At 48.2% G+C, this 21,084-nt stretch overlaps 1 protein-coding gene across 1 annotated transcript in view; it reads left to right on the top strand.

Moving 5' to 3' along the window:
* The window catches only part of Srd5a1 (steroid 5 alpha-reductase 1), a 32,306-nt gene extending 11,222 nt beyond the window's left edge, over positions 1-21,084 (top strand). The window contains exons 2-5 of the mRNA XM_048458732.3: positions 3,784-3,950; positions 8,320-8,421; positions 15,206-15,356; positions 20,560-21,084. Coding sequence (XP_048314689.3) covers positions 3,784-3,950; positions 8,320-8,421; positions 15,206-15,356; positions 20,560-20,626 — 487 coding nt within the window. The 3' untranslated portion in view covers positions 20,627-21,084. The remainder of the gene's footprint in view (positions 1-3,783; positions 3,951-8,319; positions 8,422-15,205; positions 15,357-20,559) is intronic.

Here is a 21,084-nt window from a genome sequence, read left to right as displayed (position 1 = left end):
GCTTTTTTTCCCTCTCTTCTTGTTCTCTTTTGGCTCTTGCTCTCTCTCGCTTCCTGCTCTCCCTTCAACCAAGAGGCTCCAATAAAGTGTGATTTGAGAAAAATCCTCGACTTCGTGGTTGTTCTTCCTTGCTGGTCAAGGGGCACGCCACATGAGCTAATGGGCCAATCAGTTTATGATTAATGTAGACCTCTATGTGATTTTCTCTGGGACTTAATGACTGTCAGAACTGGCAGGACAGAAAACCTCAGACAACTATCCTATCTTGATGAGTTCAAAGTTTTCTCCCTAAACTACTTTCTATCATAATTTCTATTACCTTACCATCATAAAAATATCTTTTTAGACCTTAAAACCTTCTCTTAGATAAACACCTTAAACTTTTATATCTCTCATCCTTATAAACCTAATTACCCTAAATAACTTGTAATAATAGCTTTCAAGGACTAGAACTTTACATTACATTTTTAAATGTGCTACATAGGTACAATACCTTAAACAAAAATAAAAACATGTATACAGTGTTTTATAACAAGAATAACCTTAAATTTGTATCAATATACAAAAATCCATATCAGTGTAAAGTATTTCAGACTAGTAGTTGCTTTTTAGTTCAAAAGTAGATTCAATAATCTACCCTTTTATCCTATCATTCCTATATTTTCCCCTTTTTTTCTTTTTAGCAAGAGATCCCTGAATCTAACTTCCTTTGCTTAGTTTCCTCCTTGATCATGACCAGCAACAATGTGCAACCACCCCACCTAAACGATGATAAACATTCATAATGCACTGAATGACCAAGAACTGCCCACCCTACCTCTTGGAAATGTGGGCATCAAGTTCTCAAAATTGCTTCCTGTTGTCTGGGGGCAACAACATCTTTAGGGGACCATGAGAACATGGAGATACTGACCAAGTCCTGGGAGAGAGAGCTGTTGTGCAGTCTCAGTGTGATGGGGGAGTGCAGGGCTTATCTGAAGTCCTGACTGGAGTGATCTATGAGGCTGGACCATCTTAGCTAACTGCTTTGAAGTTATCTTGAGCAGTTTTTAGTCCAAAGCTGATCTTAGGATGTTGTTTGTCTGCTGAGTTGCATAACCACAATCCTGGTGGAATTGTCATTGCAAAGTCCCATCATCATCTTTGAGACCTCAAAGGTCACTGCCAAGAATGGTCACAGTTTACTGAAAAAAAAAAAAAAACTTAAACATTTGAAAAGTCATATGCAGAAGATCACTGAGAGGTTAAAGGACTGCAATCCGTTAAATACTCTGTGTTATACAAACTTAGCCTCTAGTTACCTGCTTCAGACTTAAGCCTGAAATTACATATAATGGTAAATTATAGATTGAGGAAATTATTTATGAATTATTTCTAATGATAATACAAAATATTGAGACAAGATGAGACTGTTTAATGTTCCTTGTGGAAGAATTTTCCACTGATACCTTTTACTAGGCTTGGAATTATTATAAGAAGGCGCTGCAAAGGCAGACTTTTCTTTGTCCTGTTCTTGAAAAGGTATAGTAAAAGGACAGTCATTTAAATCAATCAGTGTAATAGACTGTCCTTTAGGTAGTAAAGAAGGCAAGGGAATTCCAGACTGTAGAGAGCCCGTTGGCTGAATCACCTTATTAGCAGTTCTCAAGTCTGTTGCCATTCTCCTCTTCTCAGATTTCTTTTTAATCACAGATATAGGAGAATTCCAAGGACTGGTCGATTCTTCAACACGTTGAGCATTTAGCCGCTCCAGTACCAGCTTTCCTGGTGCTGTAATTTTTCAAAGGCCATTGTTCCACTCAGACAGGTTTGTCATTTAACCATTTTGAAGGTTGGCCTTTTGGTACCTTTGAAAGATCGGCAGCTGTTGTCCCCTGGTTGTGTACAACCTGAGTGGTCAGTGACTGCTCTTGCTAATACTTTAATTCTCTCAGTATTTCTCTCAGAAGCATTCTTTATTTTATGGTTGGTTTCTGAGATTGGAGGGCTGTTAATCTGTGTTTAACAAGGCACAGGAAAGAGCAAGGAGGGTCTTAGAGGGATCGCAGGTGTTTTCACTATCAGAAGGTGGAGAGAGAGGGTCAGCCTGTTCCTCCACTGCTTTGATGATTCAAGGTTAACTTTATTAAATGTCTTGGAGTGTCATAGTGCAATCAAATATCCCGAAACAAGTGATGTCCTTCCCAGACTGACAGATTAGGAATATCAGATGCAGCAAGCCAGGGAAGCAGTCCACAGAGTGGCACTTCACACTCAAGACCTCCCAGCCCACACTTGCCACTGAATTTAGCACCACACTTAGGGCTGAAGTGGGGAAAACTGATGAAAGCTTGCTGTCTGTGATTCCGGTATCCTGGAGAAGTGGCCACCCACAGAGTTACCCATCACTTGGAAATACTCTGTGTATATATTAGCTTCTTGATTTTCTTTCCTCTTTTTGAGCCTTTCTTTTGCATCAAGACTGGAACACAAGATGGGTTTTGTTCAGTCAGCCGTGTGCATCTCCTATGAGCCAAGGATAGTTGGTACTTTATTGCTGTTGGTTCATTGTCGAGATTCAACCAACTCATGTACTGAGATATTGTAGAAAAATTACATCTGCATTGAATGAGCATGGAGTTTTTATTATGTTAACATTCCCTGAATAAAACAATGTAACACATGTTTTACATTTGGTTAAATTGTGAGTAATCTAGAAAATATACTGAAGATGGGACACACATTTTATTATGCAATGCTATGCAATTGTGTATGAGTTGAACATCCAATAATTTAGTGTTTGCAGAGTTCCTGAAACCAGTCTCCCCAGGACAGAGGGACAAATATAAACACTCTGTGTGTCTGTGTGTGTGTGCGTGCACATGTGAATATATGTGATATATGTGCCTGTGGGGGTCAAAGGACAATCCTCGAGTATTATTCATCAGACACCATCTACCCTTGGGTGTGTGGTGTGTGAGTGTGTGTGTGTGTGTGTGTTTGTGTTAGGGTCTCTGGCCTGTGGTTTTAAATACTAACACACTGGGAGCTAGCTCATTTGGTAAAGCGATAAGCACTTGTTTTGTAAACACAAGGCCCTAAGTTGATCCTAGAACCCACTTTAAAAACTGGACATAGAGTGTTTGCTGTCACCAGAGTGTTTGCTGTCACCGGCACTGCTGAGGTGTGGACCAGAGCATCCCTGAGCTCTGATTAGGCTAAGGTGACCCAGGATCTCTCTGTCGTGGCTTCCCCAGTGCTGGGATTGTAAGTGCTCACTTTTTTTTTTTTTTAACAGATGAGTACTGGGGGTTAAACTCAAATTTTTGTGTTTGTAAGACCAGTTCTTTACCAACCAGTTATCCCTTTAGCCACCAGTAAACTATATTTTAACGGGCATATTTTCTTTTAAATTTTTAATTATTATTTTAAATGATGTGTGTGTGTGTGTGTGTGTGTGTGTGTGTGTGTGTGTAGAAGTGTGTGCAGGTGCCCACCGAGGCCAGAAGTGTCAGATTGCTTTGGGGTGGTTTTAGGATAGGGGGACTTTCTCTGTTTTTCTCTTACGTGGGTGTATCTGTTTCATGGTCTGTATAATTAGAATCCTGAGTACAGTGATTGATGAACACGAGCGATGCATGGTTACTCGTTTATCTAAAAGCCTCTGATTTTAGCCTAGAGTAAACCAATACAAATCTGAACCAAGGATGGCGTCTTTACAAGAAAGCAAACCCAAGTCATCAAAAACGACGCAGAAACAGATCCTCTCATTCTTAAATTTGTTTCTTGCTTGTGTTTCCTAAGGACTCTGGTTTTCCCGGTCCTGATCCGAGGAGGGAAACCCACGCCTCTGAATTCCTTTGTTGGAGCGGTGGTGTTCTGTACCCTCAATGGCTACCTGCAGAGCAGGTACTTGAGCCAGTTTGCGGAGTACGCAGACGACTGGGTGGTCCAGCCCTGTTTCCTGACCGGTGAGTTCACAGCCCTTCCACTCAGGCCCAGAGGTTTCTATTGACAGCTCAAACTAGAGAAGGAACCACAAGGAGCCTCAGAAGGCTCGAAGCAGGGAGGGTGAGACTGTCTTTGCTCAAGCCAGGAGGGAAGGCCTGACCCATATTTGTGTTTCGGATGTATCAGCTCGAGCTGGGCCCTCCATAGTCAGTTGTTCTCTGCATGTTGAGAGCTGTAGATTTCTGTGACAGTCTCTGTCTGCTGCAAAAAGAAGCATCTTTAATGAAGGATGAAAAACTTCATTCACCAGGCTGAGCTGGTGTACAGGCTGCATGACCCCGTGTGAGGACAGCATGAGGGGATGTAGTCCTAGAGAACTCACCACACTGGGCTGGCGCACAGGCTGCATGTCCCCAGCTGGGGCTCGGATGAGTCACTTCTGTGATAACACCCGTTCATTTGTGAGTGCTCACTATCTGAAGCAGCTCACTGGACACATTGCCTCACCTCACCTTTGCAGCTGGCCTACAACCTGAGCTGCCTAATGGTTGTTTGCAAGCCTTTGACTCCTCCGCCACTAAGTGGAAAGACACGAAAGCACAAGCAACATGCCCAGCAGGAAGCGAGCCTTGTTTATATGTGGGTATCATTCAGTGTGTTGCTTTGTCAGGAGCAAAACTCTAACAAAAAAATCTCCCCTAACAGCTGTTGTTGGACGCTGCTAGTTGGTTCCCAGCTGCTCAGCCCCAAAATAATCACACAGAAACCATATTATTTGCAATATTGTTTGGCCAGTAGCTTAAGCATATTTCTGACTCACTCTTGTATCCTAAACTAACCCATCTCCATTAACCCATTTCTGTTAGTCTGTGTATCTCCACGTGGGTGTGGCTTACCGGCAAGGTTCCAGCTCATCTGTCCCTGGTTAGTTTGAAAGAGGACTGTGGAAACGCACAGCCTGTCACAGACTGACAGTGTACTCGGGGAGGCTGAGGCAAAGGGAGAGCTTTGAGAGCAGAGGGAAGGACATGTGCCAGGCATTTACAAAGACAGCAAAGGTGGTATCTAGTCGGCGTTAACTACTTCTGAGTCAGGCCCCTTACGGACACATCCCCTAGAAGTTTCAGTGGCTCTGGCAGAGCCGTGTCCTCCTTCCTACATGTGTACATGTATGCCTCCCCCCCCCCGTTCTCTTGTTCCTACGTATATATGTGCATGTCTTCTTCATTCTCTTGTTCCTACGTGTATACATGCATGCCTACCCTACTCTCTTGTTCCTATATGTATGCATGTATGCCTCCCACCACTCTTTTGTTCATATGTGTACATGTGCATTCCCTCCCCCAGCTCTATTGTTTATTGTTATTGATAAAGCTTGGCAAAAAGCGACTCCATTTTAACTCTGATAATGTGTCAGTTACTGGTCTCCTTAGTGTGACAAAATGCAAGAGAGAAGCAAAAGAAGGAAGGAAGGAAGGAAGGGTTTATGCTTGTCCATGGTGGCAGGAGCCTGAGGCAGCTGGTCACATGACATCCACAGTCAGGACGTGGAGAGAGGTGGATGTTGAAGCTCAGCGGGCTTTCTCTTTGTTCAGCTCATGACCTTAGCCCATGGAGCGCGTCACCTGCATTCATGGTGCATCCTCCACCTCAGTTAGAACTGGAAGGAGGAGACCAGAGCTGGACTCCTAGGATCTACCCTTTGCCCTCCAGAGGGCTTGTACACTCAGGAAGCCTCTTACAGATGTGGCCAGAGGTTATTTAAACCTCCTCCTTTCAGCAAATGGCGTGGTTTTCCTGTTGGTGCTGCGCTTGTTAGCCCTCTTTCAGAGCTAACGAGCCAAGTTTTCTTCCGCCAGACAAACTAGCCCACTGCCTTTGACTTTGTTTGGACCTGGAATGCGCAGAAATGGGGACAGACCACTCCAGTCTATTAAGCCATAAACAAGCTTCAATCCAAAATTAAATCAAAAGAAAATCACCGTGCGGCACAAAAGCTTTCAGTTGGAACCACAGTCAGAGTTTGGGGTTCCGAAATTGTGTTTGGTTTCTGAGCTCCACTTTTATAATAAGAAGTAAGCATTAGGCATGGGCAAACAAATTGTTACAGCCTCGAGGTAAAAGTTAGATACAAATTGCTTTTTACAATTCCCACTAACATGATTTTCGACTAAATTAGTGTTTATTGGTCTGCGGCTTCTTCTGTGCACCTAATGGTGTTTACAGAAGCTGCACTTTCCCGAGCTTTCCGTAGCAGGAGGATAGATGTCCAAACTGTTTAAAGCTGCAGAGAGCCATTGTAGAAACAAAAAACTAACCTTTGGTCGCAGACCGACCAAAGCAAAGAAATCCATTGATAACAGTTAATCCCTGTTTGTGGACAGGGCAGGTGACCATCGGCCGCCATTTCCTTCAGGCTTACAAATTTGTATTTCTGCATTTCTACATTCCTATTTCTGAAACCTACATCTCTTTATTTCTGTTCCTGGACCCTTCAAACTCAGCTTCCTTCTGGGTAGAATGCTGCCAGTCTTTGCCAAGCTGTCATGAGGGGCTTCTAGCCCGGTTCCTGCTCCACACTCCTGCTATAAACCGGTTCCCCCTTAGAGGAACCTGGTGGTCAGGCCTACCACAGCAGCAGCGACAGCCCTGGCTCCAGCCCCAGTTGGTTATCTTTTTCCTTGCTGTAACAAGAATCACGATTTGAGAGGACAGACCCTTGTGTGAAGGAAGGCCTGGTGGCACGAGGTGACATGTCAGCCATCAGAGGCAGAGAGGTGAATGTGCTGATTCCACTGGCTTCCTCCCTTTATTTAATCCAGGACCCCAGGCCATGGGACGGTGCGACCCACATTCAGAGTGGATCTCACTCCATAAACTCACATATGTCTAGAAGTTTGTCGCCTGGGCGCCTCTGGATCCTGTGGTTATAGCTGTCACAAATACATTTGTAAAGACTTCCTATGGTTTTTAAATCCCATGAATTAAATTCACTGTGTGTCTTAGATGTACACAAATGCTAGTTTTCTCTCCAGTCCCCGCACACAGCACAGCTCTCCAACTCCCGCACACAGCCCAGCTCTCCAGTCCCCGCACACAGCCCAGCTCTCCAGTCCCCGCACACAGCCCAGCTCTCCAGTCCCCGCACAGAGCACAGCTCTCCAGCCCCCGCACACAGCACACTCTCCAGCCCCTGCACACAGCACACTCTCCAGTCCCCGCACACAGCCCAGCTCTCCAGTCCCCACACACAGCACAGCTAGTCTCTCAGACGGGTAGTGGGTGCATAAATAAGGGGTCTGGACAATCAAGGAAATCGTGTAAACATCTAAAACCCCAAAATAAAAAGAACTACTGAGCCCATTATAATCACCAGGATCCAGTAGACCTTATCATGGCAGTTGATATATTTAGGGGGGAATGACATTTCTGGTGGCAGAGTCAGGGTGGGAAACCCAGGAGCCTGCTCTGAAGGGTCTGCATGCTTTTAGAGGGAGTCCTGTGACCTGGCAACAGGTCCAAGGGTCCACACTCTGCCAACTGCACGTGGGCTGGTAATAATTGCAATACTGTTTGGCCTTCACATTTCTAATATCTCAGAAAAATCAGATTATTCCTTTTTGTATCAGAGTCCTTTATTTTTTGGTAAAGCCGAGTCTTGCTGATGCTCTCTGTGACCAGGACTTCTGGGAACCTCTGTTCTAACATCTGTGCTGAAGCAGACACATACCTGTCTTTAATAAAATCTCACACTCTGCTTCATAAAACTAAGAAAACTCCCGAGGATTTGAAGGGTCATCCCAGGGAGAGGAAGCTCCTCGCTAGGTGCTGGGGTGCTAGCCAGAGCCATGTGATTTCCAGGCCCTGGGGACGGCAGGGAAGGGGAAAGGGTGGCCAAGTGGCAGAGGAAACGTGACTGGGGAGCTGGTAGCGAACTGATGGGGTGAAAGCCAGGGATATCCACTGAGAGCTGGAAGGGAAGGACAGAAACGGACCACAGCCGGGATCCTAGGCTCTATTCTCCAGGGACTGGGTGTAAGGCCAGCAAATACTTGCCTCTCCTTATATGAAGGGGAGACGTTCGTTTTTCCTTAAGCAAAAGGGGAGGCAAACATACCTGCAGCCTAGTTTCCCTGTGTCTGGGCCATAAGTCCTGTTTTCTGTTCCTGTCATGGTAAAAACACAGACTGGAACCACAAGTGTTTTGGGTAGGCAGCCCATCGCCTTGGCTAGCACATGGCCAGCACCGGCGCTTGTGGTGTTTGCTGCCAGCCGTGGCTCCTGCTCAGGCTCCCCCTGATAACAAGGAATGCAGTGTTCTGTTCAGTTGAGCATGGCTTTCTTCACTCCGGCCAGCGATTAACCGTAATAACCTTGTTTGTTCTTTAGGTTTTGCCTTGTGGTTAATAGGCATGGTGGTAAATATCCATTCCGACCACATCCTGAGGAATCTGAGAAAACCGGGGGACACTGGATACAAAATACCCAGGGGTATGTACCGAGAGGGACCTTTGCGCAAAATCGCTTTGCGAGTGGCCTGTCTCCCTTCATTTCTCAGCTCTGTGAACTCACAGCATATGTATCTAGTGACTGAAGTGTTCAGTGTGAGCCACAGTCGGGTCTGGCTTCTGGGGAGATGGTGAAGCAGTGGAGGCTGTCTGTGATTGGAGGCGGAAGGAGGACTCACAGGCCACAGGACACCCTAGGACTTAATGTCCAGCTCTGTGACGGAATGGCATTTTTCATGGAATCTCCCTCTTGAAAACCATATAAAATATTGTAAGAGATTAGAAAAAACATTCAAAGCACATTAGTGTGCTATGGTAGTTTAAATATAAGCGGCCCCCATAGTCTCATAGGGAGGCACTATTAGGAGGGGTGGCCTTGTTGGAGGAAGTGTGTCACTGTGCGGGTGGGCTTTGAGATTTCCTGTGCTCAGAATACCACCCAGTGTCCAGTCAACTTCATGTTGCCTACATGTCTGGAAGATGTAGGACTCTCAGCCCCTTCTCCAGCACCATGTCTGCCTGCACACCACCATGATGACAGTGGACTGACTTCTGAAACCGTAAGTGAGCCTCTCGGTGAAGTGTTTTTCTGTAAGAGCTGCTGTGCCCATGGTTTCTCTCAAAGCAGCAGAAACCCTGACTAAGACATGACCGTCCAGGAAAAGCCGCCGGTAGCAGTCTTGAGTGTGAGCTAGCATTCGGAGGCTCTGTGTGACGGTGTGGTCGGTCTGAAAACCTCGAAGCTGTGGGTTATGTTCCATGTTGTCTTGGTATGGTGCAGCTAAGTCCCAGAGGCACCTGCCTTCAACCACAACCGTGTAGCCCTCATGGCAGCACCATGCCCAGGGGAAGAAGTGTGCAAAACTCGTGGGTCTCACAAGGAGCACACAGAAAGTGGAGGTGACGCTCATGGTGAAGGGGTCGATAGCCAGCTCCGAAAGAATGACACAGAGACTTCTTATTAATTATGAAAGCTCAGCCTGTAGCTTAGACTGATACCTAACGACCTCTTACGGCTTACATTAACCCATTTATTTTAATCTGTTGTAGGAGGAGGCTACTTGTTTGTTCCTGGCCGCATAGCCCCGATATAATCACACAGAAACTGTAGTATTTAAATCACTGCTTGGCCCATTAGCTCTAGTTCTTATTGGCTAACTCTTACATATTAATTTAACCCATTTCTGTTAATCTGTGTATCGCCACCTGGCTAAGGCTTACCGGGTAAAGTTTCGTCTGGCTTTAATGGGGCTCCATGGCTTCTCTCTTACCCTGCCTCCTTTCTACCAGCCTTCACTTTAGTTTTCCACATCTAGCTCTGTTCTTTTGCCCTATCACAGGCCAAGACAGTTTCTTTATTCATTAACCAATAAAAGCAACACATAGACAGAAGGACCTCCCACACCAATCTGTCACATCTGGATGTCAACTCTCTTCCATCTTGTACGTCCCCCACCCCCACCCCGTTTCCTCCTGGTACCTCCTGCCATCTCCTGTGCACTAGATCCTCCTCCTTGTCCTTCTCTCCCTGGAAATCCCACCTATACCTCCTGCCTAGCTGTTGACTGTGCAGGTTTTTATTCCACCACTCAGAGCAGATACACCTTCACACAGTGTGCAAATGTCCAACAACACTCCACGCTGGTCGTAGAACAAACTAAGCAGAGCGGCAAAGGCTGGTGTCTCCCAAACAACAGCAGATGCCCGCAGCCCGGAAAAGGCAAGGTGGGAACCGTGAGGCTAGGCGGGCATCTCCTCTCAAGTTCATCATTCCTTATTGTTTAAGTTAAGGCACACACCAAGGACAACAAAAACAACCAACAGCTCCCACAGGCAGACATAAAATATGGAAATGAAGTCTAAGAGACTCGGATTCACGGTAGCTGCACAAAGTAAGGTGGAGGGCGGACTAGGTGGTCCTGATGGAGGACACAGAACACACCCTGAAAACTAAGATAAGAAGGCCTTGACCGAGAAGTCCAAGCCTCAAGCCAGTATTTCAGAAGAGCTCGCCAGACACCTGGGGAAGCAGACAGAAAGCCACCAGCTGCACCTGGAGAATCCTCGGCTTGGTGGCTACTCAGATCCTTCAGTGCCCAAGGAGAAACATGGGCTTTTGCCTTCACATTCCTTGCTTATAATCTCTCAGTGGTTTTGAGGGCCCAGGGCACGGGGCCTCCAGGGTTCTGTGACAGCTCTGAGTTTTAAACCGACCAACTTCTTGCACGTCATGACTTTCAAGGGGGCTTTTTCAATGTGATGGTTGACATAGCTGTGTTTTCTCATGCGTGGTGGTGTCTGTGCTTAAAGATTAAGTCATACCTCACAGAGTTGTTTACCAGAGCGGATAGTTACTCTGACGTCACCAGCCAAGGCTACATGAGATTCTTTCTTGGGTCCCTGCAGAAGCAGGCGCAGATGGGGAAGTATGATCCCTGCTTGTCTGCACACGTTCGTGCAGAGAAGGCGCCCGCCCAGACCACGCAACCCAGATCGGGACAAAGGGCAAGCGCTGTGGGGTATAGGTGACAGTGACTATCCACTGCCTTGCTGTTGTTGTTATTCAATTAAGATATTTTTAAAAGTATGTTAACGCCTAATGGGCTGGTTAGCAGGCCCCAGGGATCTCCAGAACCCAGATGACAAGCACGCGCTGCCGTGCCTGGCTTTTTGTGTGGGTGGTGGGGATTGAAACTAAGTCCTTGTGCTTACAGGACAAGTGATGGGGCCATGTGACCTGCCCTTAAGCTTTGTAAAACTGGCCTGAATTAATGTAATGGGCAATGCATTCATTTGTGACAGTTTATACACACTTGACATGCACTGTCTTGTGACATGGCGTCCTTGCACCACCCATATTAAAGGGACAGTGCCTTTAATCCCACAGTGGTGTCTGGGATTCTTAGCTACCCGCGTGCTCACCAGCCTCTGCCCCCACAGCCAGGTGCTTCCACCAGATAGTGAGTGCTCCGCACTGGACACTCAAGAGGCAAGTCACTTAGTGACCTGTTGCAGCGTCCACCCCAGGTTGGAGTGGCGTGGCATTTGAAGGGAGGCTGCAGATGTGCCCACTTTGAGGATTCAGGCAATTTTTTATTATTATTATTATTAATGTGGGTGTGTGTATATGTGTGTGCGGCACACACATGTGTGGAGGTCAGAGGACAGCTCAATGGGGTCAGTTCTCTCCTGCCACCCTGTGGGCTCTGGGGGTTGAACTCGGGTCTTCAAGCTTGGCAGCAGGCACCCTCATATGCTGTGGGCCACACTTCCAGACTCTGGCCTTTCCTTCCACACTAGCCCCAACCCTGAGGCTCTAGCCTCTCTCCCCGAGACACTACCTATACCCCGAGTCCCTCGTCGTATCCCTAAGGCAGGATCTTATGTATCCTATGCTGAGGTGTTGGTTGTGTACCACCATGTCTGGCTTCTTTTCCCGTGGGGGTGAGTGGGACAGTGTCATCCCAAGGAAGTGTCTGAAGGACTAAGTATCCTTCACAACCCCCGGACTCTGGCCACAGATGCATGTGGACAGGAATTCTTAGAAGTACAGAGCCTGAGAAACGTGTGTGCATATTCCTGCGCACACTCACACACACACCCTACACTAAAGCCCCTAGAATCTGAAACTGACTTGTAAGTGTGTGCTAGGTCACGTGCCCTCTTCACTTCCCTGTCTCCGTCAGTGACGTGTCCTTGCACAGTACCAGGGCTTTGGACCTGACGGAGTCAGCGAGGGAGTGAGGAAGACAGACAGACACAGTCACACAGACAATCTGGAGTCCCGTGGACTGTCTGTCTGGTGGTGAAAATACAGCCCTCCGGAAGGGCATCGTGTTTATTATATAGGGCAGAATTGAGAGCCGAGGTTGTTGCATAGGCTGATAAGGACCCGAGGTGTATGGTTTACAACTGGATCAAAGAGCGAGGTTTGACTGATCATGTTGGGAGGTCTCTCTAAGGGAGCGGTCTTTAGGCCTTAAATATCGTGGGGAGAAAGCTGTGGTGGTAATTTTCTTCATACACTGTCAGCAACCACACACAGAACAGAGGAAGGCTTTGCCACTCCCCTAATACTGAGACCCAGTTCCTTGACTTGACCCTATCAACACACATTCGCTCATGACGTCACACACTCAGGACTCAGGGCTTCCTCAGCTTCCAGCATCTTGGACAAAGCCACACCAGGACACACAGCCCTGCTGTGCTGTGTGGCTTTGTACCTACAAGGTAATTGAACCTTGTACAAGGTCCTGACCCAGTACCTTGCTTCTAGGCATAGGCCAGTCTTAGCTGCACCAGGTGAAACGGAACTTCCTCTCCAGGCCTGAAAACCTGAAGTCAGAGATTGGGGATTAGAAGGCTTTGCCTTCAGGCCTTGCTACATGTGGCAGCTGTTTCTCTAATGGTCTCTCACGTCTTTTCTGAGAAACAGGCCACGTCAGCTCTCCTGGGGCCCTGGTGCACTTTGGTGGCCCGACCAGAGCTGGTTTCTGGCATTGGTTTTACGAGTCCTGGAACAGGGGGCTCTGTGTGAGTTTGTACTTGAGACTGAATTCCCCTCACTTGGCCATAGGCTCCGTATCAGCTCCCCACCCCCTCACACCCATTTCACACACACACACACACACACACACAGAGAGAGAGAGAGAGAGAGAGAGAGAGAGAGAGAGAGAGAGAGAAGCAGAGGAGCTGTGGTTGAAAGAGTCAGGATTTAAAGCGAGGAGTCTGTCTCAACAGATAACTGCTGACTAGAGTCTCTTAATATCATAAGCTTCTCCATTTTGATTGAGCTGCAATGGTTCCAGTAACTACAGAGATTTGGTTTCTAGAAGTAAATTAACTTTGTTTTCAGATTTGGTGGCTGACCTGCCCCTTAAACTCCCCAGTATGCAGTAATGGCCGACCAGGAGAGTTGGTTTATCATCACCTTGCTTTAACTTGCTACTCCCTGGTGACTCCTAGCTGAGGCCAACCACGGGCCAAAAGGGGAGACTTCCCACTTTCTCCCCTACCCTCCACGTTTGCCCTGTATTACTAAATGACAAAAGAAAGAAAGAAATGAAATGGAAAGGCAAGGACATGATTACTCCTCGGTATGGTGGAGGAGAGCATAGCCAGAGGCAGGGACGCCTGGGTGAGTCCAGAGTGGACCTGACCAGGCTGAGCTAGGCCATATGGGGAGGGAGGGGGAAGGAAGGGGGGATCACCAGGTACAGCAGTCTAGAGGCCAAGAATGCAAAAGGGGCGGGTAACCAAAATGGTTAGATTATATAGGGAAGGACAGCCCCGTCCCTGGGTTGGAGCGTTGAGGGTAGGGAGCAATGCAGAAGGACCCTGTAACAGCAAGGGCTGAGGGATGCTGGGAGAACCTGGAAGCCAGGTTCATGTTGATGTGGTAAATAGGCACCTCAGTCATTTTACCCAGTTTGAGACTTAAGAAGTACAAACCCCTGTTTGTAAGTAAATGATGAGCTCTCAGATTCTTACAGACCTTTCTCTAGGTCTCCCCCACCTCCTAGTCCCCCCAACCCACTCCCCACAGTAAAGGCCTGTATTGTCCCGTGTCTTTCATCTCTTGTCTCTCCTTGCTGACCTACCCTCTGGGGTTCCCCTGCTCCTTCCTCTCCAGTTCCTGTCTCCAACCCCTCAACTCCTTTCTCCTGAGTGCTTTGGACGGGTCCTCTTTGCCTGAGTTACTCATCTGCTGAGTTTGGATTTCTTTCCTTTCTCCAGAATCTTCTTTTCTAACCAGCCTGCAGGTGGACTCCCCAGAAACCGTAGTGTCCCATGGGGAGTTTCCCCAAACAGACCGTTGGTCTCCCCAGTGGAGGAGCCTCTGGTGTCTGAGCCAATGGTTGGGGACACGTCTTCCTTTTCTGTTGGGAAGACTTTTTCACACCCCTCCTTGTGGCCATTGCCCAGCAGTCCTCTGACTGCCTAGACAGAATCTCTCTGCTGAAGCGCAGCCTGGCTGAGGTGTCTGATGACCAACTCTGGCCAGAGGGTAATTCTGCACGTTCAAAAGGACCTTACATTTCCTAGCCTTACATTTACACACCAAAATATCACCTTACGTTTCCTTCATTCGGGCCTCTGTCTCTCTCTGCCTCTGCCAGGCTCTCTGCTCATTCTCCTCCTCTGCCTCTCAGACCTGACCCCCTCCAAAACCTGCCATCTCCCCTAATGTCTGCTGCTTGCCAAATCTGCTTCTAAGATTTACTACAGAAAAAGGCTGTTTCCAAATCCTGCTGGCGGAGGACAGTGGCCTTGAGTGACCTTCTGAGCAAAACCTGTTTCTCAACCAGACTCCAGCTGTGATCAGATCAGAAGGCTTTTAGTGACCTCTGCCTCCCTCTGCCTTGGCAGCTTCCCTGCCTAACCTTCCTATCTCTTTCTTCTTTCCTCTTCCCACTCCTTCCCCCACTGGCCAGCCTAACCCTGGAGCCGCCATTCCCTTCAACAGGGCTCTCAGCTCAGACCGACTCCAGCTATGTCATGTGGAAAGCTAGCCACTCCCCCCACCCCTCCCCACAGACCCTGTGTAGGAGGTAAACTTTCGCTGATCTGCCTCCTCCTAGTAAAGGCCTTTGTCTTTAGTCCTTTGTCCCTCTGTCTGTCATTCCATCTCATTAACCTTTCGGGTAGCATTCTTCCAGATCTTTCTCCAGCTACTACTGAACATGTGCTCTACGGATCAGCACCAGGACCGCCCGAGTGTCCCGCTAGGCGCTGTTTGTCACCACCTTCTCTCTCTCTTCTCCTAGGAGGCCTGTTCGAATACGTCACTGCGGCCAACTTCCTTGGGGAGATTGTGGAGTGGTGTGGCTTTGCACTGGCCAGCTGGTCCCCCCCGGGCACAGCGTTTGCTCTATTCACGATCAGTACGTTGCTCACCAGGGCAAGGCAGCATCACCAGTAAGTTTGAAACCATGTCTTCGCGTTCCCAGTTCGTTCTTGAACTTGAGCGTAGCAGTTTCCAGGCCAGACTTCCATAAGGGTAATAGTGAGCTGCTTAAAGGAGGGAGTTAAGGGAGCAGACCTGCGGCTTTGGGGTCCTCCCTCGTGCTGGCAGGCCAGTGTCTTCCCGTGAAGAGGGAGTGACAGAAGTCGGTCAGAGAGTCAGGGGCCACCGTGCCTCTGTCACCGTTCTGTCGCTGAGAAGCGACATCACAATCAAGGCATCAAGGTGACACTTAGGAACTTGCTTACGTTTCGGAGGTTCAATCCGCTGTCGTCCTGGTTGAGAGCATGGTGGCATGCAGCAGGCACTGGAGGAGTAGGTGAGAGCCACGTCCTGGTCTGCTGACTGACTGGGGACGGGGGACAAATGACTGGACTTGACAAGGGCTTTGGAAACCTTCAAGCCACACCTCCTAATCCTTTCAAATGCTGCTCCTCCCTGGTGAGGAAGCATTCAAGTGTTTGAGCCTATGGGGGACAATTCTTATGCAAACCCCCACACCCTGAAAACCCCCAGAGCTGCCAAGAAAGGCAAAGATATAAAAGTACCCCGGCAAAGGTTTATAAAAAGGAATTACATTATCAAATGGCCAAAAACCAAGTCAGGGTAAAGAGGGAACTGCTCCTTGTCGATGGATTGCCAAGTCCATTGATCTGACTGCGGAGAGAAGAATAACATTTATCCTTTGTCCTCTTGGGGTGAGAGAAACCTAGGCTGGGCGTCTGTTAAGTAGATCCTAGCTTAGGTATTTTATGGGGCTTCCCCTTTCTCCTCGTGCTGGTTTATGAACCTACCCCATGCCTCCCTGTTCTTTCACCTCACACTGCATTCTTCAGACAAGTGGCGTTTGCTTTCCTAGTCTACTTAAGTCCCTCTAACCCTCCTGACCTCCCACCTCAGGGATCAGCTCCTGTCCGGTCATACTGGTGTGATGAAACACATGAGCAAAGCAATCTGGCCAGGAATTCTTGGACCCAGTTTGTCCATCGAAAGCAAGCTGGGGGAGGGCAGATCACAGATCTTGGGTCAGCCTTTGCCTACTTGCATTCCCTCGTTCACGGGAATGGGGATGTCCAGTCTGTCAGCAGGGCGCTGCCAGTACAGTCTCATCTGTCACCAGGAGAAGTCAGGCTACGTAACAGGATTTCTACGCCTTACCCATGCATGGCTGGGTGCTCTGCCTACCCAGCTGCCTCCTTTAGTAAACCACACCAGCCTGAGGTCAGCCAGGAGCCGCATTTGCTGCGTTTGCTCAGCAGCTGCTCTAGTCTGACTTCATTCACCCGTGTTCACAGAGTCAGCCAGGGTCGGAAGGAGGAAGAGAGGCGCCCACTCATTAGCCCAGTAACATACTAGGGGAGCCAGGGAACCAAGATTTAGCTGCCTCATTTTGAGACCCATCTACCTGCCAACTCAGATACATTTCTTATCATTCTAATTCCAAGAAGGAAGAACCAGGGCGCAGTTAAAACCAATCACAGCCAAACAAAAAGTCCACCAGTATAAATAGCTCATTACCCAATATCTGGGATTCACTCACAACCTCCTGAGCTCTAAAGGGTGCACACTGCTCTGCCTCCCCGACTGCCCTCCACAGCACACATAGCTCCTCTCCTTGACTCCAGCCAGCTTTGCGAATACAGCTGCTACTGTCCTGGTGGCCATCCACAGTCCTGGTGCTTCCTGCAGCTTCATGCCACCGCCAGCAGGACCATAGCCTCTGTGTGCTGACACACTCACAGGTGATAGACCCCAGTGACACTTGGATTCTGTGCCACTGGCACCCAAACACCTACTCACTCCCAGTGACTGTGGGGGATCACCTGGATTTCTACCACACTAGTCCTGATTGGGGTATCCCTTGCTTTAAGGAGTCCCTTGGAATACCCAATGAGTCACAGTCACCTGATGCTTCTCAGTTTTCAGTCAGGTATACAGCTGTCCCCTGACATCCTGCACTGGGGTGAGGGGTGTCGTCTAGGGAATTGACGTGTTCTTTCCCTGACATGAACAAAGAATTGAACAGCTGGAAGTGATAGGAGACCACGCCATGGAGATTTGCATGCAGGACGGAAGAAGTCCAAGGCTGGAAGTCTATTAAATGGACACTGGCTTGGGTTTGGGGTACTTTATAGGGTCCCTGGGACTCCCCCTTCCCTCTATTGGTCCTCTCTAGATTGCTGCCCCCACTTCACGAAACTTACTTTCACCTCCCTGTCCGTCCGTGTCCCACTAACTCTCCTTTAGTCAGTAACAGGGTTCCTACGGTGACTGAACTCTACTGGAAGGCAGAAAGCTCTCATCCCAGTCCCTGTGTGCAGTCACGAATGGGACTGCATGGGACAAGGTCATACTGGAACTTGGTATGCCTGGGCCACTGTAGTGGGGGTGTTTATCAAATGTAAGGGGCAGGGTTGCATATCCAGAGGGGAGCTCCATGTGGAGACACAGAAATAGGGAGGCGAAACAGCCTGGCCACCAGCATCAGAGAGAGCGTGTGTGCCCTAACTGCGGGTCAGGCTTGTCAGGGTTGATCTCATGATACTGAGTTCTGGTGCTTTGTCAACACCTACAAAATGGACACATCAGACTTCAGCCATTTTAAATGGACTGACCCTTAAAGAAGTAAAGGCAGTGAGTTTGACCTTTGAAGACCCCAGACTTCTCCACTAGATGACCTGGAATAAGACCGGATGGAAACTACGTCCACTGTAACCAGGTTTTACAGCACAGAGAGCAAAGTTACCATGCCGGAGCAGCGCTGAACCTGGCCTCCTGGAGTCAGGTTGCTCTTGGTGTCCCTCCTGCATTTTCATTCCCAGGCTCCCTGTGCACAGGGACCGTGACTGCTTATGGCCGTTGTCTCATCCAGGTGTGTTGCGTTCTTCACATCTGTGGTATCTGATGGGAAACCGAATGGCGGCTTGTCTCTAACTAGACAAGCAAGCCTTCATACTCTTGAAAACTGATCAGGAGGAGATTGAACAAGAGGCGGTCAAGTCTGTCATGTAGCACTTTTCTCGAACAAAACAGGGACCAAGAAAGTCCCTCCCAACATTTGAATATGAAATACACAGAAACAGGAAATAAATATTTCAGATTTCCAAATGAAAGCCTCAATAGTGAAAATCCCAAGGAAGTCTCTGTGTTGCCAGGGACATCAGGGTCCCTTCTCAATTTCATCAATAAAACATTGTAAAGTGGCGTTGGGAGGAGGCTGGAAGACAGTTTTGTTAGGGCAGCTGACTGGGGGGTGAGGAGGACAGGGAGGAGGGAGAGAGACCAGGATGCAATGGGAGGTGGCGAGCAGCTTACATGGAAAGTGCAAGGTGCTGAGAACACAGGCGTACGCTTTGCCCAGTATCGCAGAGGAAGAGAAAGGGAGTTATCTTTTAAAGCTCTGGAAGCGGGCACACTTGGCAAAGCTGTGCGCTGGTGGCATGATCTACCACACTGAGGGCTGGCTTCTCAGAGCGGAGAGTATATTGTCTCAGGAAGGGTTAATCATTCCTGCTGTCTCTTTAACACGGCTTTAGAAGAATGTGACCTCCTGAGGGTCCATTGACCAGGTGACTCACAGGCCTGACTGGATGAACTGCGTCAATAGTATGAACTGTTCCACGAAGCAGAGTAGATCAGAATGTAAGGCCCCACCCAAGGTCAGCCGCAGATTCCGATCCCTTGACTAGCAGCACCTTCACCTCAGAGACCCTCAACAGAGCCCTGATAACCTCCGGGGCCTCCAGAGCTCCCGTAACATTTTCCCCCTTAAGAATAAGGAACTTAAAATCACTTAGAAAATGGGCCAGCGTTGGGGGCAGGGGATGCATATAACCATGCCCACCATGAACAAGTTAGCATCTGAGCTGGAGTTTCCGTCCTGCCTCACTTACAGACTCCAGGCAGGGTGCTCATCTAGGAGGAGTTAAGAAACCAGAGCGCCCCCTGCTGGCCAGAGAACTGAAGACATTTCTTGCTTCTGCCCCCCACCCCTAAACTGCTTAGCCAGTTCCTATCCAGGTCCTCATCATATATGGAGCGTAGCACAAATAATAAAAACCCAGAGACAGATATTGGGGTTCAAACTGAGGATCAGAAAATCTAAAGAGCCAGCTGCTAGAGAAGTCTTCACACCCCTGCCAAGGCTGGGTGACCTCAGACAGAGCCTCTGTCTCCTCCCGTCCTATATGGTTTCGGAGTCGTTGATGTCAGTGTGGGGTGATTTTGAGTCCTAAAGAGTAACTCAGTTTTGTGACAGTGTATCCATACATTTATTGCCTTAAAAGCTGAGGACAAAATAATTATCCCTTTGCACGATCTTGTTATGTTACCTTGGCTGGTTTGAAATTAAAAATCCCATTGCCTCAGCCTCTCGAGTAGCTAAGAGTATAAGCATGTTGTCAGAGGGTCGGCTTCCGTGCCCATGGAAGCTTCTTCTTACCGACTATTCCTAAATCCTGTAAAGAAAATAAAAAGACTTTTGGAGAAGAGGTCTCACGCACTGATGCCCGAGCTAGCCTCCGGCTCCTGGGCCCGAGCCACCCTCCTGCCTGTCCTCTCAGGGCGACCACTGTAGGTGTGTGGCACAGCTAGGCGCCTTCGTGTCTGTTCTGACTCTGCCCATTTCGTCAGCCTCCCCCGCTGGCTGCCCGTGTTGGTGCACTGAGAATACTTGCTGCAAGTGAAGAGCCGAATAGCCGACAGCACCCATTTATGTTTAGTTCCTGTCAGCGGCCCTTCCCAGAAAGGTGAATTACGCAGGGCACTCCCGAGACACATTTGACGCTTAAAATTATTCACGGTGTGGATAAATGGCAAGTCCTTATTGAAAAAAAAAAAGAAAAAAGCAAAACCAGAAAACAAGTTGGGGCTGACAAGATGGCCTAGTAGGCTAAGGTGTTTGCCACCAACCCTGAGAATCTGAGTTCAATCCCTGGCACCGATGTGATAGAAAGACAGAACTGATGCCCAGAAAGTTGTCTTCCGACCACTGTGTGTGTGTACACACATATTATACACACATAGACACAAACTTTTAAAATGTTAAAAAAAACAACACCTAGGTATTTGTTGCATAATCACTTTCATTACCATCTTTGAAAATGCTTAAATAACACAATGAATTGGTTTTTTAAACCCTTTTTTCTCTCATTTTAGGTGGTACCATGAGAAGTTTGAAGATTACCCCAAATCGAGAAAAATTCTAATTCCGTTTGTGTATTAATGTGCTGTCTGCAGCATCGTCTTGAAGAGCTCCTTCCCGGCGACATCGTCTCCCTGGGCAATTATCAGCTGTTTTCCTCCATTCTGCAGCACCACTGCTTTCAGGAAGGGCTGTGGGGGTTCCCATCCCCTGGTGAAGGAGTAAGCCAATCATAAAGTAATCCCACTGTGTGCTCTTAGGGACGGTGCTGCCTGCCAGGCCAGGAGTGGGGAGCACTGAACCATCGCAGCTAACTGTCTCTGCCTTCAAATGTGCCTCTTTGCGGTTTGGTTTTTGTTTCTTTGCTTATTTCTAGATTTTTTTTTTTTTTTGGTTTAGTTTTTGGTTTTTTAAACACTGTGTAACCCTGACTGTCCTGGAACTCGCTCTGTAGGCCAGGCTGGTCTCGAACTTACAGATATCCTCCTGCCCCTGCCCCTGCCTCCTGAGTGCTGGGATTAAAGATGTGTGCCCCACCA

This window comes from Myodes glareolus, chromosome 15 (assembly GCF_982192425.1).
Source record: "Myodes glareolus chromosome 15, mMyoGla1.1, whole genome shotgun sequence".
NCBI classification, from domain to species: Eukaryota; Metazoa; Chordata; class Mammalia; order Rodentia; family Cricetidae; genus Myodes; species Myodes glareolus.
The sequence above is the reverse complement of the archived record's forward strand: the minus strand, read 5'-3'. Positions and strand labels throughout refer to the sequence as shown.